This window comes from Pteropus medius, unplaced genomic scaffold, assembly GCF_902729225.1.
Source record: "Pteropus medius unplaced genomic scaffold, Ma_sr-lr_union100, whole genome shotgun sequence".
Classification (NCBI taxonomy): domain Eukaryota; kingdom Metazoa; phylum Chordata; class Mammalia; order Chiroptera; family Pteropodidae; genus Pteropus; species Pteropus medius.
In genome coordinates this window covers 10,741,484-10,760,031 of record NW_024349799.1, presented here as the reverse complement: position 1 = coordinate 10,760,031, position 18,548 = coordinate 10,741,484, and the positions used below count along the sequence as shown (strand labels likewise).

The window sequence follows — 18,548 nt, the reverse complement described above, 5'->3', positions numbered from 1 at the left end:
TCTTTGCTAAGAAGACTATATACAGTCTTGGAGGTTGGGGGAATGCATAATGGAGACAATATAATCATGGCAAAATAAGCCTGCAGTGATGTTCTAAATCATTTAGCAAAGCCAGGGATAGTTTGCCTTTTTTTTATAACTTACGACCAACAGGATTCCTGATATAACAAAATAAAATTACAAAACAATGTTTCCTATTTCCTTTTGCAGAGACTGAAAGGATTTAAAATAATCTTTAATAATCATCATATATTCCATTATTGGACAAACACAGACCTTCCTCTTTAAGAACTAGTAGACAGAGAAAAATCACCTTACACATGAAAAGATCCAGTAGTCCAGTAGGATCTTTCTGAAGAACCAGAAAAAGTAGTCACTTATAAAAGACTCCAGAAAGCAGGAAAAAATTTTTTTAAAAAATCTCATATTGAGATTCAAGGAGACACTATCCAAATGTCTTATTTCAAATAAGGAATGATTACAGAATTTGAAACCTTCATGGAGACAGTAAACAACTGAGTAGGTTTATATCAGAGGTAAAGTATATTGGTGAAAGAACTTCTGGAAACAGCATCAATTTCACATTTGGAAGAGTGATAATGTTTTCATAAAGTAATTCTCTACTGTTTTCCTACCTGATTCCATTTCCATATAAAAACAAAGCTTATGAAAATAATAAGCAAATATATTATGTGTCACAACACTTAAGTAGTGAGTAGGATTAAGAATAGAAAAAGAATAAGTCTTATGAAAATAAATAAGAAAATATGTTATGTGTCACAATTTGAGTTAAGCAGTCAGTAGGATTAGAAATAAAGATCACATAGAATGCAGAGTCTTTACCCTTAAAAAAAATGCCTTCATTAATCTATTGGAAACTTTGGATCCTCCTTACAGAAAATTGTACATTTGTATAAAACATGAAATTGGCATGAAATTTCAGGAATCCATGGGCTTCCTAAAGGTCTAAAGTTTCTAATGATCAGACTATCAGACCGCTAGTGGTCTATGAACACCAGGTTAATGATCCTTTATTCAGAGAGAAGCAGAAAATACTTACATTGTATAGAGGGATAGTCTTCATCACCTTGTACTGCTTAGTGGGATCCATTTTATACAGGTGACGATCGGTGACAAAAATTGCTCGGTCTTCCACCTTACTAAACCGATTGACCTGTAACAAAACAAACCAAGAAATTATATCTCACGAAGACTGAAATCAAATGATCTGCCAGGAAAACATCTAGGGGCAGGGGTAGCTGGTTGTCAAGACGCATACTTTAATAGGTGTGTATCATATATGGCCACTCTACTGGATGCGATAGAGATCTAAAAGGTGTAGTAGTTTCCAGATTTGTGGAATTTTACAATTAATGGGGAAAATAAGAAAAATACAAAAGAATTGAAGGAATAAAACATGTAACTCTATAAAGAAAATGAAAAGATTACCCACTGAATAACAGAAAATTTTTGCAAATCATATATCTGATAGGCTTGTATCTAGAGTATATAAAGAACAGAATATATTTTATCTAGAATATACAACTTAATAATAGGCAAAAAAGTCTATTACAAATGAGTAAAGAATTTGAATAGACATTTCTCCAGAGTTGATATACAAATAGCCAATAACCACATGAAAGTATGCTTAACACTATTAGCTACCAGGGAAATGTAAATCAGAACCACAATGAGATACCACTTCATACCCACTAGGATGATAATAATAAAAAAGACAGATAATAACAAACGCTGGCCAAGATGTGGAGAAATTGGAGCCCTCATCACTACTGGTGGGAATATAAAATGATACAGTCACTTTGGAAACCAGTCTGGCAGTTCCTCAACACAGAATTACCATATAACCCAGAAATTTCACTCCTAGGTATATATACCTATGGGAATTAAAAACATAATCACACAAAAACTTGTGCTTGAATGTTCATAGCTGCATTAATCATAATAGCTAAAAAGTAGAAAAAACCCAAATGTCCATCAACATGAATGGATAAATAAAATGTAAGATATCCACACAATGAAATATAATTTGGCAATAAAAAGAATGAAGAATTGGCACATGCTATCACATGGATGAATCTTGAAAAAATTGTTAAGTGAAAGAAGTCAGTCATAAAGGACCACATTCTGTATCATTCCATTTATGTGAAATGTCTAGAATAAGCAAATCTATAGAAACAAAGTAGATTAATGGTTACATAGGATTGGGGAGATGAGAGGTTTAGGGGAATGACAGCTAAGGGATGTGGGGTTTCTTTTCAGGTTATGAAAATGTTCAAAAATTGACTGTGGCGATGGATACACAACTCTGTAAATACACTAAAAGCACCTGAATTGTATATATTTTTTAAATGGTAAGTTGTGTGGTATATGAATTATATCTCAATAAAGCTGTAAAGAAATGTAACCCCTATTTGAAACACCTCATTTTTGGCCCTTTCCTAATTCACTGGGAAGATGTGTTTCAGATTAAATCCCCTAAAGTAGAATGGCAATGTGTTATTAAATCTACATGTTCAAAAGTGGACAGTGTTTTCAATATGCCTATGGCACAAATAACTGTCTCCTAATTATTACTATCCATAAAAAGGTCAGACTATATGAGAAGGCAGTAAGTGCCTCACATAGAAAGGATTCGAGAGGAAGCTAAGTGGGTATCTGATGTGGGTGTGGTAGAGGGGATTTGTGCTTCGAATAGGAAGTCTAGGGGTCTCCAAATTCCCTCTCCACTATGAGTCTTTTACTTGACTTTCAATTTCTCCTCTCTGCCATTATTCTACTTGTTCAGCTTTATTTCTTCAAGGGCTCTCTGCTCTTGTCTGACATGTTTTCTTATGTTATGCTCTCTGTTATATCTTTACGATTTTCTACTCCTTCCCTTTACTTTTTATGTATATTTCAAGATATTGCTTGAAGTTAACATTCCATTATAAAACCTCTTTAATTCCTGTAGTTAAAAAATGATCACTCTTTCCTCTGAACTTCCATTCCACCGTTGTATAATAAATATATAGAATATACGCAGAATGAAGAATGAAACAAAAATTAACACTGGAACCAAAGAGCACTAGGTTTTCTTTTAAAGCAGCATATCTGAGAACATAAAGAACATTGGCTTGAGTGCTTTTGCTAATGTAAAACACTGGCTACATCTTTACTTTTTGTCTGGAAAAAAAGATGGGAAAGAAGATTGGCTGATGCTTATAAATACCAAGTCAATCAAGTTAAATCTAACTTTAGCCTGTATCTTCTCATTATGAAGTTGAGCTACTCTCTGCATCTCTCTACTAAAAGGGCAAATTTTCCATTGATTATTAGAAAACTTTAATAATTTCAAGGACAGCTGACTTGTAATTTTTAGACAATTGTTGTTTGTTATTAAGAAATATACTTGTTCAAATAGTTGTGTAGAACACTGTGTTTTTAAACTTACAGTTGAAGCTATGTTTGACAAAAAAGGTTGGTTTTACTAACTAATCTTGTGACAATCTAATGACTATAACCTCACTAATCTAGGTCTAATTAACTCAGACAATATAAAAGGTTATACAGATTGTCTTGAAATTGGAAGTATATAAAAAGTTGTTTTCTTTGTAAAATAACTTCAAATATGTTATCAAAATAGTTATAAATAAGATTAAGAAATTCACTTCAAAACAAAGTAAAAATCTTACATACAACTATATGACTACTTTTCTTTTTTGATTAGCAAAACTAATCTATGGCAAAAGAAATCAGAACAGTTGTTGTCTTTGGTGGTGGTGAGACTTGGCTGGGAAGGGGCATGAGGGCGCCTTTTAGGGTGATAGAAATGTTCAATATCATGATAGGATTGTAATTTACATGGTGTATGTGCTAGTCAAAACTCAGTGAACTATATACTTCAGATTTGTGTATTTGCCTGCATATAAATTATACCTCAATACAAATGCATAGGCAAAACAAAAACAATGTATAACCTCAAATATCCATGAGAGATTTTTATTTATTGCCTTATTATTTCATGAACGGTAATTCTGTCTTCCAGCCAGACTGGAAGCTCCTTGAGAATCGTGATCATATGGTACCTTTTGTCTAGTACCTCGCATCCCCAATTACAGATGTGGGCAACCTACAGCATTTACTACATCCTTGCTGACCAGCTGGTTTTGAGAAGACTTTTAATCCCACAGGATAATTTCAAGAACTCCTTTTCTCAATCAGTGTTGATGATAGAACTGTCAGACTGGAAAACAGATGGAAGTGGCTGCAGCATGCTGGGGAGATTGCATAACATAAGAAAAAGAAATCCCCAACTGGCAAATAGAAGCATAGTTGCTCAATAGCTTAAGTCCCCATTGCCAAGTCTGGTCCTGGAAAAACTTTATCTCTGCACTGAAGAAAAAGGAACTGTGGACTTCTTGCTTTTTTATTTTTGTGGCTGTAAGGCCCTTTATAAGTAAGCTATCTCTTTAATAAAAGGCTCTCTAACATACACTATGTAAGCACATGGATTGCTGATTTGGAATTATTTATTCGCGTGGTTGGAACTGTTGAGATTTATTTGTACATTTTTTTTTTTTCTCATAGAGTGTCTTTTCCATGAGTTAATTTAACTTTTCTCTTCACAGTCACGACCAGCTATCACCACAAGACTATACTATGCACACAGAACGCTGACGGGCCAGACGAACCATCCTGAGTGAAACATATCTGGAGAAACATATCTGTGCCTATATTTGCAACACTATTACTGGTAGTAGCTACCCTTATAAAATATTTAGACTCTCAATTTTATTGAGAAAAGTGTCTTTTTATAATCAGAAATCTAAAATGGGATGAAACTTATTTTTTTCTACATTTGTTAATCCAGCACATGACTCGTATTAATTCGAAAAAATTATACTGGTAAACATTTACTCCAATTAAGCAATTTGATAATTCCTCCCCACCAATTTACAATGTGCATTTTTAAGCACTTTATAAGCTGATGATGATATACAGGAGAATGGCATGAAGCCCTTGGTTATAATAAGATTCTGAGACTAGTAGATAAGGTTGAGACAGATAAGAAATTTGTATATGAAAATAATTTCTTACAATGTATAAGGAAAATAAAACTAGGTAAAGTGACTGAGAGAAAAAATACACGTGTGATTTTGTAGAATGCTACTTTATTAGAGAGTCTGACAATGCCCACAACTGCAGGTAAATCTTTTTCTAACAGACAGAATTAACAACGGGACGTTTTATAAATAAGTAAACTACTTGCTAATTAGCATGTTTCAATTTTAGATTTGGGTAATATTTAAATAAAGATACCGAGCACTAAAAATTTCTGAACTACAACATCATGTTTCTCAGTGACTAGAAGGAAAAGGAAAGCAAAACAAAATGACAAAAATACTAAAAACTCTCCACTAAGAACAGAAGGCACAGTTGTAATACATAAATCCCCATCCCTGCTTCCAAGATCTTACTTTCAAGATGCAAAGAAGTTAGAGATTAATCTGAGAATGCTGTTAGCTTTGGTAGGATATACAGCTAAGTAAATTTGGATGGGGCATAGCAGGATATATTGCTATAGGTAGGATACAGCAAACTAAAATTCAAGTTTTAGTTTGAATTTTAGTTAGTCTTTTCCCTTTTGCCTCATGGTTTTAGAAATCTATCAATTCTCTTAACATTTCCTTATAACCGAAGTATGTTTTCAATCTTTAATTTGACAAAAATGGTGTCTGTAATTAAGAGTAAAACAGAGTTTATGTGGTGAAATAACAACTCTTGGTAGCAATTATTCACTTCAAATGGCAACAGATTTTTGCCATAAAAGGGAACTGGCACTGGTCAGAAGGCTTGAAACAAGCGATTGTAGAGCTTCTACATCAGCATTTTCTAAGTTATTTTGCACAACACTAGCTTTATGTGATGCTTTGTGCAAGAAAGGTTCCAAGTCAAGTTGGTCTGAGGAACAATGCAAACCACAGCCTCCCCTGGGCTAGCTGTAACCCATGAATACATTAAAAGCTCTGAGAATTCTGCATTTACAGAGTATGTTTAACTGTTCACCCCGACATGTCCCAAATACATTGAATTATGGAACTCTTTTTGAAGACACATTAATAGTCAACAGAACGCTGGTTTGTGAAACCCATGCTGGAGAACACTAATCATCATTTGTATACATCTTAGAATATGGAGAACAGAGCACATCTAAGATGAAATCTGAATAATAAGCAAAGAGTGTTCCTCATCTATTGTGAATTCATATTGAGAAATATGAGTTTGTTGCAAAAGAGTATAAAAAAAACTTTTCTGTATAATTTCGCAAGGTCATGAATCAAAAACAATAGGCCGAGTGGTAAAGTGGAGAGTATTGTTTTTGTTTTATGGTATGTCCAGGAGATAATCTGGAAACCAACGAACAAAAACACCAAAGAAGCAATTTTACTGAAACTCTGTTTAGGAATATTACATTCTTTTTTATGCAAAAGTGTAATTTCTAAAGAGAAGAGGTCATAAATCTTTACCTTCTGTTTTAGCAACTCAAATCATCCTTAAAATACCAATCAAATGAGTGGGAAGGACATCATGTAACAAAGTAAAAGCTTTAAGTTGCGTAACTTAGCTAAGTCGAAATGGAAAGAAAAACTTTTTATATACCTATGTAAATGAGTAAATTCAAACTTAATTAAAATAATTATGGCATAGAATACTAATTTTCTTCTACTTAAATTCATAAAGTAAGAGAAAACTTAGGCTACAGACCCAGCATTAGATAAGATCTCATTTTATTTCTTCTATTATCTAAGCTAAAATTCTCAATTAAAGGAAAAAAATCCCTGTCACTTGCTTTTGCCTGAACACTTCTAGTGATCTGTTTATAGGTTTAGTCAGCACCACAGGGAGCCGCAGATCAAGCAGTCCTGGAGACTTAGACTAGAAGTGAGAGCAATTAACAGAAGTGTCCTACCTTAAGGGGCATTTCATAACTGTAGTTAATAGAAAGTGGCTGCTTCAGAAAGGATCAAAGCATAAAAGAAGAGGGCTTTACTGAAATTGTGTCAAGTTTATCTTGGTACATTGATCCTTGGGATCAAAATGTTCTAAAGAGGACATTATCTAACCTATAATGTAAAGAAATGTTATTTTTCATTGAACTTAGAAATACAGGAGCACGACTAAGAAACTTTCAGTTTTTACCCAGTAGGACCCAGGGAGAGACATGCTGTTAGATCTCAGGTTGTCATCACTGGAAAGACAGAATCAGAGACACCAGGCTTTTCCATAGTAGATGATAACTGTCAAAAACATCCAATTCTCTTTGATCAATAGTTCTGATTACTAATTTGACTTCCCAGATATATTGATATTAGAAAGGAAGTATCCTAGATAGTAGATATGAAGACTCACTGAAATGATCCATTCCTTTGTTAAATTCACAAACTGGCATCAGGGCTTATCTTTTCTTGTGAATTTGGTTAGCAAAAGTCATTTCTTGATTGGCCGATCAATTCTAGGTAAACTTATAAAACAGTTTTTAGATCTAGGAGTTCAGAATTGACTCTGGACTTTGGTAACCATCCCAAGATATTGCCGGCGAGCTTTCTTTGATGACATTTATTTCATTCTAAGTTTAAAACTGGCTGCTGTTTTGTTAAAAAGTTTATATTACATTGAATTGATCTCTTCTTCCTTAGACTAGTCTGAATAATAACAGTTATGTTTTTTTGAATTACATGGATTAAAGTTTAATCTTCTATTTTAGTATTTGGTCAGTCTGGCTAATGGTTTGTCAGTTTTGTTGATCTTTAAAACAACTTTTGGCTTTTTTTTCTAGTCTCTATTTTATTGATTTCTTTTTTTTTCTAGTCTCTATTTTATTGATTTCTGCTCTAATCTTTATTATTCCCTTCTGATTGCTTTGAGTTTAATTTGCTCTTCTTTTCCAGTGTCTTAAGGTAGAAGATTAAGTTATTGCTATGAAAACATTCATTTCTTTTATTGCAGGCATTAAATTTCCCCTTAAGATGGCTGCATCCCTATAAGTGTTTGTATGTTGTGTATTCATTTCCATATGTTCTGATTTTCCTGTGATTTCTTTGACCATTGGTTATTCAGGAGAGTGTCATTTAATTTCCACCTATTTGTGCATCCTCTAAATTTTTTTTACTGTTTTTGATTTCTAATTTCACTTCATTATGGTCAGAGAACATATGACTTCAATCCTTTTTTTAAAAAAATATTTTAATTGTATTATTATTATTTTTTAACTTTTTAGGTGAGGCAACCCTTGGTTGACCTCACAAATTGCAAGGACCTTGTCAACTTACAATCCCTTATTTTTTTACGCCTACAGCACCTGGTCTTCCTAGGGGGTCTCCCATCCAAATACTAACCAGGCCCGACTCTGCTTAGCTTCCGAGATCACATGGGATCAGGCTTGTTCAGGGTAGCATGGCCATAGACCAAGCCTTTTAAATTTATTGTATTATGCCCTACCAACAGTGTTTCCCTAAACTCTTGCAAACACTGGTTGTTATCAACATTTTAGTTTGCCGAATTTATAGTTAAAAAATAATATTTCTTTATTTTGATCTGAATATCACTGCAATTATCTACTTTATGAATATTTGAAACAAAATACCTCTAAAAATCACCTAAACCTGGACCTTCGTTGTGAGGTAATTCTTTAATATTTTCTTAATTTCTCTTTTGGATATTGGCATATTTATGTCAACATCTCTTCTGAGGTCAGTCTAGGCAATATTTTTCTTAAGTTCATTAATATTTTAATTTTATTTGCATAATTTTACAAAATGCTTTTATAATTATTTCCATTTCCTCTCTATTTTTCTAAACAAGTAGTTTTTGGGTTTTAAAAAACCAACTATGTCCCTTGCCTTCCTCTTTCAAACTTCTACTCTTCCTCTTCCCTAACTGCTATCATCTTCAGGTAAATATTGGTCCACACACATCCTGCATCAAGATAAGCAAATATAGTCATAGCATATAACCTTCTCCGCCACCTTCCAAAATTCACTATGTCCTCTCTTTTACAAACTAGGTTCTTCCTTCCCCTCCCTCTTTTTAAAAAGTAATAAAATATGTATAAACAGTACTACATGACCATTAAATACAAGGCAGACCAGTAGGCGCAGTGAAAGTTACACATGCAGTGAAATACACATCCTCGATCCTGTTTTAGAAAGAAATGGTTACCAAAAATATCGACTTCCCTTAAGAAGGCTTGAGAGCCTAACTCTAAAATTGTAGTCGCCTCGGCCCTTCTATCGATGCCTCACCACAGAGAGGTATAGCTCACTGCTGACGCAGCGAACAATGTATCTACTGTTATGTTTTATTGTGGTCGTATCTAAGTAAATTTCATCTGAATCAGTCTTTTCTTTCCAAGGAGGTCTGTTTGAAGACTGCCTTACCTTACGGACATGACAGGAAAAGAGGACGTTCATGTATTTGTCCTTCCGTTTCAGTTCATTGGCAACGGGCACAAAAGTGCCTGAGGTCTGAGGTGTCTCTGGCTTCTGAGAGAAAAAGGAAAGGTGACAGAATGAGTATGCTTAGCATTTTAGATGAAAAGGTGATCTTTTAGTATACTGTTTTATTACTATGCTCATGTAATTTCATACATGTACTTTTTATCTCCCCATCCCAGATGATAAGCCACTAGATAGTTGTCTTAACACCAGAGGTCCTATAAAACTTTTAAGATAAGGAGTGAGAGAGAGAATGAAATACAGCTTTTGGAATAATTGATATAAAGGTGGTAGTTAAAAATAGTTGAATTATGCAAGAGCAGGTTTAAATGGTCAAAGCTAGGTTATAGAGTATATATAATACATATAGATACGAGACAGAGAACTCTTTTTTAAAATGGGGTAAACATCAAATATTGTACACTTAGAAGCAATAAAAACTTTTAGTTTAGCATCTCTCATAGAAATTTAGTTTCTGAAAGTGTCAGTCTTTCTATAAATTCTTGGGGAAAAATTCTTCTCTTTTTTTGTTAAGGGAGCAGGATTCCACTTTCTTTTCCTGGACTTACCGAAGCAAGATAGTTGCCCTCCCAGGCCCTTTGGAGCCCAAGGTCAGCCCTGTGACCCTTCAACATTTCCATGGCCGCAACCTTTGCCCTGACCTGGGGCAGATCTGAAGCGGGAATGCTCTTGATGAGCTGAGATGCTCTCCATCTATAAGTAAATAAACAAAATGTACTGGACTTCAGAAACACAATATCATTCATTTTCAAAAACAACTGAAGCTGCCATTAAGTAGAATTAAACCAAACTACTTGCATGCTACTCTAAAAAAAGTACACAGAACTTATTAAAATACACATAGTTTTATGTGGACAGATATTTGTAAAACCTGCTTTGTTGTTTGTGTGTTTTGAAAGCAACTAGAATTTAGTGATATGTAGACTCTCATAATACATATCGTTAGGGCATAGCAACTTAGGATTCATCATTCATTCACTCATTCAACACGTTTTCTAGGCAAGTACTAGATTCCAGGTGCTGTTCTAGGCAGGGGAAGCACAACAGTAAACAAACAGATGATGGTCCTTTCTGCTAGGTGCTTATATTCTAGAGAGCAGACATAGACAATAAACTAGGCATTGAGTAAACATACAGTAAGTATGAGGTCATAAGTGCTATAGAAGAAAGTTAAGGAAAGAAGTAGCAGAGGGAAAGAACAGGGAGTAGGTGTTATTTATATGCACCACTGATAAGGATATATGAATAGAGACCTACAGGAAGTGAAGGAGTGAGTTGTACAGGTATTTGAGTAAGAGTGTTCCAGAAAGAGAAAATGGCAAGTGCAAAGGTTCTAAGGTGTGAGCTTGCTTGGTGTGTTAAAATACCAGCTGTGATGCTGGAGCAGAATGGAAGAGAGTCACAGGAGGGGAGGTCAGAGGAAGCTAGGACCAGCATCTACGGAGCCATGGAGGTCATTATCAGGACTTTGGCCTTTACTCTGAATGAGAGGAGAAGCCATTGGAAGGTTTTGAACAAAGAAGGGATATGACCTGACTCCCACTTTACAGGATCATTCTGATTGCTGTAGGAAGAAAGGCTGAAGGGGGGTTGGGCTGGGAACAGGATGACCCATTATGAGGCTACTTCCATAATGCACATGGTAAAAGATGGTGGCTTAGATCCAGGCGGTCAGGATGGAGGTAGACATAGGTGTTGGTTCTGGATATATTCTGAAGGAAGCACCAGTAAGACTTGCTGATGGATTAGATGTGAGAGCAAGAGAACTAAAGAGGATTTAAACATGACTTCAAGGTTTTTTGGTTTAAGCAACTAAAAGCATATACTAAAAATAATCTATTCCTGATTGAGAAAAACAAGTACAAGGTCTTTTACACTCTTAGCAGCGTCTTAGTCCTACGTGATACTCATGCCCTCTTTTCTGCCACAGGAACTTGAAGCAGGGCAGTTAGAAGCAAACTGAGAATTACCTTTTATCAGATGAAATCAAGACCAGTGGTTCTCAACCTATGCTTCCAAGGAATGCTAGAAGGAGATTCAATTAAAAATCTTTTCCCACTTTACATACATAAAATGTTAGAGAGATTGATTTCATCTAGAATTTTCCCAAGATGTATTCTTGTTTCAAGATTGTAGCTCGAGCACCAAGTTTCATTTTCAGTGGGGAGAGGTCCTTGCTCTGCCTGTTGGTCTTTTTCACCCTGGACAGTGGCCCAAGACAGGGTCCATACCTGACTGACTCCAAAGGCATGCTGGGGAATTTGGGACCTGACTTAAAAAACCATAGAGAGAGCCACATAGAGGCTTTTCATCCCATCGAGCCAACTGCCATCAATAAATATGTAAAGCTGACAATAGCTGTAGCCATAGAAATCGCCAGCCTCAACAACATGAAAAAGGGAAAATAGCTGGGCACAAACAAGACCCCCAGCCTTCCTAGAATGAAAAAGAATTACTGTGAGGAACAGGAGCGAGCTTAAACATGGTTAGACACACACTGAGATCTTAGGAAAGAACCAAAACCCTATAATCACTGTGCAATACTTTAACATACTTCTCTTAGTATTCCACAGATGAAAAAATTCAAGAATTACATAGGATATAGGGACTAGACCAGGGGTTGGTAAATGATAGCCTGTGCTCATGGCCTGGCTCTGGACTGTTCTCAAGCTCAGAATAGTTTTTACACGTTTAAAAAAAACAGGACAAAACAAAATAAAATACGTGACAAAGACCACATGTAGCCCACAAAGCCTAAAATATTTACTATATGGCCTTTTACAGAAAAAGTTTGCCTTTGGACTAGATTAATATAACTGGCCAGATCAATCCTCTGTGCGTGCGTGCGTGTACGGTCAACAAACAGAGCAGACACATTATTTTCAAAATGCTCACTGACTATATAAGCTCTATTTGTCTTTTGCATCTTCCTTATTTGTCACCATATTTCTGGAACTTCGGTCAATGTCTGTGGCATAGCAGGTGTTGAGTTAATATTTGGTGAATGAATAAATTTTACAAGAATTAATTCTAGGCCATGTATAAAATGTCAAAATGTAAAAAGAAGGCTGTATAGGCCATACTGTAACATAATCAAAATCAATTAATTTTTTGCAGCCATTAAAATATTACACAGATCTTTATTGTCATGGACAGGTTTTCAAGATTAAGTCAAGTCATATAACCATACATACAAACCTGCTTAAGTAAAAAAAGAGAGGAAAAAAAGCCCAAATGATATGTGACTCTATGTACAAACACTCATAGCAAGAGCAAACATTTCCAAAATGCTTATTATGTGTCAGGCACTAACGGAAATGCTTTATTTATATTTAGTTATAATCTTTTCAACAACCCTATAAGCAGGTACTATTATTATGGCCCTTTCACAGATAAGGAAAGTGAGGTACAGAGAGGTCAACTAATTTACCCAAGTTACATAGCTAGTCGGTGGCAGAGCTCGAATACGAACCTAGACTCCAAGGTTTCTGTTCTCAACCATTGTATCACGCTGTCTCTTATGTGTGAGTGTTTGTAAACACTTAGACAAAGATTTAGAAGGAAACAAACTGATTGTTAATGAGTGGTCATCTCAGAGGAAAGAAATAAAATGGGGAGACACAAGAGGTGTAGAGGATTTCAACTTTATACCTTATACATTTTTATGTAATTTCACTTTTTAAAAAAGTGAGCATGTATTCCCCTATCACTTAATTACTTTTTGGATTATGTCAAAAACGCAGATTATAGAGAATTCAATTCATGAAAAAAATCTGTGCATTAAAAAGACTGACAAGATTTAAAACTAACATTTATAGCTTTATATCTGGGAATTTAAGTACGTTTGCTTTCAGTAATTCTGTACTGCTTGATTTTTTCTTTTTATAAGTACTCATCTCTTTTTTTTAAAAAAAGCAAATGAGATATGAATTAAAGTGTTTTTCTCCCGTGCATTTTTTTTCTCTTTTGATATCTGCCACCGATTTACATTCACTATCTCAATGATTTCATAGTGTTCTTTGTGGAACACTATGACACCAAATGAGCACATTTAAGGACTGTTAGCTTAGTTTATGTGACTAGATAGCTGCATCTAAGACACAGCTGAATATATCTGGTGCACACCAGCAACAAATAAGCTCAAAGAATGAGAAAAGAGGTACGAATAACCACAAACTCAGATTCGCAGCAGGTTAAAAAAAATGAAGATCAGTTGGAAAGGTATCAGATTTTACAGGGGTGTTTATTGTATGTATGTTTGTTTGAATGTATGCATGTATGTATGTATGTATGTATGACATTTACTTTAAAAAATAGCTTGCTTTAAAAATGTTGTTTTCTCCCTTGTATTTTAAAATCACCTGTGAAACTTTAAAAAGGACCTCTGCTTGGGCCCTACTCCCCAGCTCTATTAAACAGGACAGTCTGGAGGTGGGACTTGGGCAGCGGTTATGCCTTATAAACTCCTTGTGAATCTACAGTGCAGCAGGGTAGAAAATCACTGCTCTGAAGAGATTAGCAGATTTTCTAGTTTGAGTTACATGTGGTAATTTTAATAAAGTTGTTTTTTTTTTTTTTTTGCAACTAAAAGGAAGTAGAGTCTGCATGCCAATAGCTTATTTAAATATGATTTGATCCAGGGATTGGGGCATACTGCTGTCTTTTGCTACAGGAAAAAATAAATGGACAGTTCCATTATTTTGAGAGGGCAACAGATGATGCCCTTTGAAAGCAAAATCTATAAAACTGGAGACAAGGTAAAAGCAAATGTTATGACAGCAAATAGCTAAGCTACTATCATGGTCTCAAATTTGAGACTTTATATATATCAAGTGTGTGGCCATAAATGGATGTAGTACATACTAACGAGTTCTTACCTATTAAAAATTGCTTGTAGGGCCTCCTCAAAACGGCGAAGAACTTTAGGAGGTGTTGGCCACTTCACATGCTTCCCATAGTCTCTCATGGTCTTGACGCCATGGAAGCGTTTAGTCACCTCACGGATGTATGACTTCACTTTGTGGCGCCGGTAGTATCTGATAATTGTCAGAGCGGCCTTGGCCTTCTTGTACCGCATGCGGGCCAGGGCACCTCGCCACACCTTCACAAAAGAGGAAAGAAAAGGAAGACGTTGCTGGCTGCTTAGTAGTAGATAACTTTGAAATCACAGATGCTCCTCTACTTATAAGTTCAGCTGGGGAACTTGGATGTGTCAACAAAATCAGCCAGAGCATCAGCTGAAGCACGTCAATTCTGCATGCTACCAACAGATGGCACTAGGAGTCAGGTCGGTCATTTCGGTTCGGTCGTCTAGCCACTCATTATCTACACTGGGTGTGTGCTGAGTTTGAAACAGTCCTGTTTTAACTTTACGGTCATGAAAAGAAAGCCAAAATACAAATATTTTTGGATGAATATTTTAAGAATGATAAAAGAAAATAAGATGAATCAGAACCAAAAGCCATCAACATCTATAGTTCTCTCATGAACGTAGCTTTACACAGATTGTATACATTGGTAACTAGTGTAGTGTCACATTGGATTCACAAACTAATTTACACACAGCCTATGCCACCTCTCTTCGGAGTTCTAGGTAAACTCCCAAGAATTTAGATGCATTCCTGGGGAGAGTCAAACAGACAACTAATACCATACGAATCTTTGTTAAAATTTTTTCAGCTCTCAGAAATGAATCAGACAATATATAAATGTCTCAAGGCCAAGCATGGGGAAGTCAGAGACAATGATATATTCTTGGAGGATCATTTATCCAGGTTCCCATACTTCTCAATCTCTCAAGTAAAAAGAAATTTGGTATGATCTTCGATTCATCGTTGGCCCTTCCCCTATAAATCTCCACCACCAGCCTGACCCTTTCTTTCACATATTTCCAGTATGAACTCCTTTCTTCTCCCTTCTGCTACTACAGTCTCCAACACTTCACAATACTCTAATTGCTTTCTTCGATAAACTCCCTGCACACGCCACCAAGCTCCAGTTGATAATTACTACTGCCCCTTAAATGACCGTTCCAACTCTTAGGTTGGTGGTGTTGCTTCCCTCCCTGTTTCCGTCCTCTTAGGACTAACGTTTGCCACCTCTAGTTCAAAGCCAGATTCACTTAGGTTTATTTCGTCTCAAATCCCGACTGGTGCCCACCAATTTCTCTCAGAAAAACTCACACGATAGCCTCATTTTAAGTCTGTTTTCACGCAGACTCCTAAACCGGCACTGTGAGCTTGCAATGTTCTCCTTTTTTCAGCCTGCTGCACAATAAAAATAGATTTGTTTGCATGCCACATGTGAGGAGGTCATCAGGGGACCAAAAAGGAAATAATGGGTCAAGAAAAACCGATATAGAGGGGAAACAAGACACAGGAGCGATTTGTGATGGGAACCTAGAGTTTACATATACACAGAATAGATAAAGACAACGAGGCAATGGAAACTAACTCATCAATGCATGTGGCATCAGTACAGAAACCCTTTTTAGTCAAAATGGCTCTCTTGTAGCTGAATCCATCATACAGATGGCTTTGTTACGCCTCCACCCAAGTGCTAAAATAAAGGTCCCTTCTTTAGTATCTTGAAAAACCAAAAGAATACAATTACAGGGTGGAAGTCTGTGATTCAATTTCTTAAAGAAAACACATTTTTAAAGTTTCATACTGTTTGTTGCCCTCCCCGCTCCTTCTTTTTTAAAGGAAGGACATTAAGACTCCCTGGAGCCACATCTATATAGGAAACTAATCTTTAACTTTCAAGAAGTGTTTTATAGAGCTTTTTATTCAAATGTTTTTGGTTAGATTCTTTAGTAGTAATTTGAAAAAAACATTTATTAAGTAAGTGCTCTTCGGGCATAGGTTTTCTTTTGACAACCTTTAAAATTTCATCTGTGTTCTTGGTTTATTTAGGTTTTGTACAGTTGAAAAATCAAATTATACAAAAAATGCTATAAAGACAGCAATCCTTCCCCCTAACCACCTAACCCCACCTCCCTACCTCACAGTCTCGTTCTACACAAACTATTTTAACTGCTTCTTTTAGCATTTATAAATAATATACATAATGTTATCTCTTGGTTGATTCTTTTAGATACTATCCAAATTACAGAAGTTAGTGATTTAGCTCTCTCACCATCATTCTTACCTCTCCTTTATCATCCCCCAAATAATTACATTTAAAATTTAAAAATTGATAGTGTTTACATTATTATATGCTATATTAACCATATTATATGTTGCATAAATAACTTACATAATATATGCATATATACTGTATTACTTATTACATTTAAATTCACCACTGTACTAAGGGGTATTAATGTGATTACCCTTTCATTACTTTGTCATGTAAATTTGTTTTTCCTTATAGTTAATAACTATCTCATTTTAAATTTGTTTTTAATATGTAGATTTGTTTTCTTACTGCTCATGTTTTCTTTGAATCATCAAACTAAAAATTCTATTGCTATTTAGTTTTTTTAATTTTTATTTTTCAATTAGAGTTGACATTCAAATTATTTTATATTAGTTTCAGGTGTAGAGCATAGTAGTTAGACATTTATATAATTTACAAATTGATCCCTCTAACTGGTCTAGAACCCATCTGGCACTATACATAGTTATTATAATATTATTGATCATATCCCCTAAGCTGGATTTTATATTCCCCATGACTATTCTATAACTGCCAATTTGTATTTCTTAATCCCTTCTTCACTTTTTCCTTCCAGCCTGACCTCTCCCATCTGCCAATCACCAATTTGTTCTCTTTATCTATGAGTCTGTTTTCGAATAACTGTCTCATTTTAAAAGTCTGCTTTATTTCCTATTTACCTACTGCTAATTTTTGGCCAAATGCTCTAACAGACCCATAGAACGATGAGCAATAATTTTTCAATTGCCAAGCACATCAATTGAATCTTTTTCTTTGATATCCTCTGTGCACCTTGTGCTCTTTAGATCTACTGCACAGTTCCATTCCTGAGACTTTTAAAACTACTCTTCTGCGTTGGATCCCTGATATCTGAGTTGATGTCTTTCTTTTTCTTGGTCTTCTTCCCTACAGGAGCTTCCAAGCAAGGGTGCATGGCTGATAAATTCACATTCTCTTTAATTTCCTTGAGAGTATAAAGCAGTTGCTTAAAATGTTGTCAGTTTCTTGAGCTGAATGGCACCCTGAGAGGGAATGGCTCATTTCACTGAAGAGTTTCCAGGTCACATCAACATGTAACTAAGGCTAAAATACACACAGACAAAAAGGAAAGTAGCACAGCCTACTAAAGACAAAGATTTCAAATGATCGTTAATGACCAATGCATAAGAGCAGAGCAGCTGAGAGCAGGCTCTGGACTCAGACTGCCTGTGTTCAAATCCTGGCCTCACTTTAACAGCTGGGTAAACCTGAACAAGCTTCTTAACTCCACTGTGCCTTAGTTTTCTTATCTGTAAAATGGGGATGATAATGGTGTTTATTTTGAGGGTTGTTTTGAGGATTAAAGGAGTCAATACACATGAAACACTTAAAAAAGTGCTTGTAGGTAGCTGGAACTCAGTATGAATCAGTTATAACTATTTGAAATCTTTGTCTTTAGTAGGTCACTGTTTTTGTTTTTTGTTTTTACTGCACGTGCAGATTATTTTGCCTTAGTCACATGTCATTATTACCAAGAAAATCTTTAATGAATGTGAGCCACTCCTTCTCCGTGTGTCATTTACCTTAAACAGTGTTTGGATATTATTCTTTCACTGATAATACGGACTGAATGTCCATGATTTATATAACTTATCCAGTCTTTTAGCTGCCTGAGAGGAGTAAAGAGAGAGCAGAGAGCTGGGGCTTTGGGTAGTTGGCACTGAGTTACTTAATACAAATGAAATAAATACATCAGAAGTTTGCTTCACTGTCTGGGGTGTATTGTAGGCTTTTGGCCTGGTTGGGGACAAATATTCTTTTTTCCCTTGTCTTTGGAGCTTTTCTTGGTTTGGCTGTAATAATTATTCCCAGTAGATGCTTCTTCTCTTCCCTAAC

General features: G+C 35.4%; 1 protein-coding gene and 1 pseudogene across 2 annotated transcripts in view; both read right to left on the bottom strand.

Annotated features, from left to right (window-relative positions):
- The window catches only part of MYO1D (myosin ID), a 291,298-nt gene that overhangs the window by 117,576 nt on the left and 155,174 nt on the right, over positions 1-18,548 (bottom strand). For both annotated transcript variants that reach the window (XM_039885992.1, XM_039885991.1), the window contains exons 17-20: positions 14,393-14,616; positions 10,064-10,208; positions 9,438-9,542; positions 1,061-1,174 (exon numbers count right to left, since the gene is read on the bottom strand). In XM_039885992.1, the coding sequence (XP_039741926.1) occupies positions 1,061-1,174; positions 9,438-9,542; positions 10,064-10,208; positions 14,393-14,616 (588 nt within the window). The remainder of the gene's footprint in view (positions 1-1,060; positions 1,175-9,437; positions 9,543-10,063; positions 10,209-14,392; positions 14,617-18,548) is intronic.
- LOC120621200 (uncharacterized) lies at positions 8,348-8,466 on the bottom strand (annotated as a pseudogene).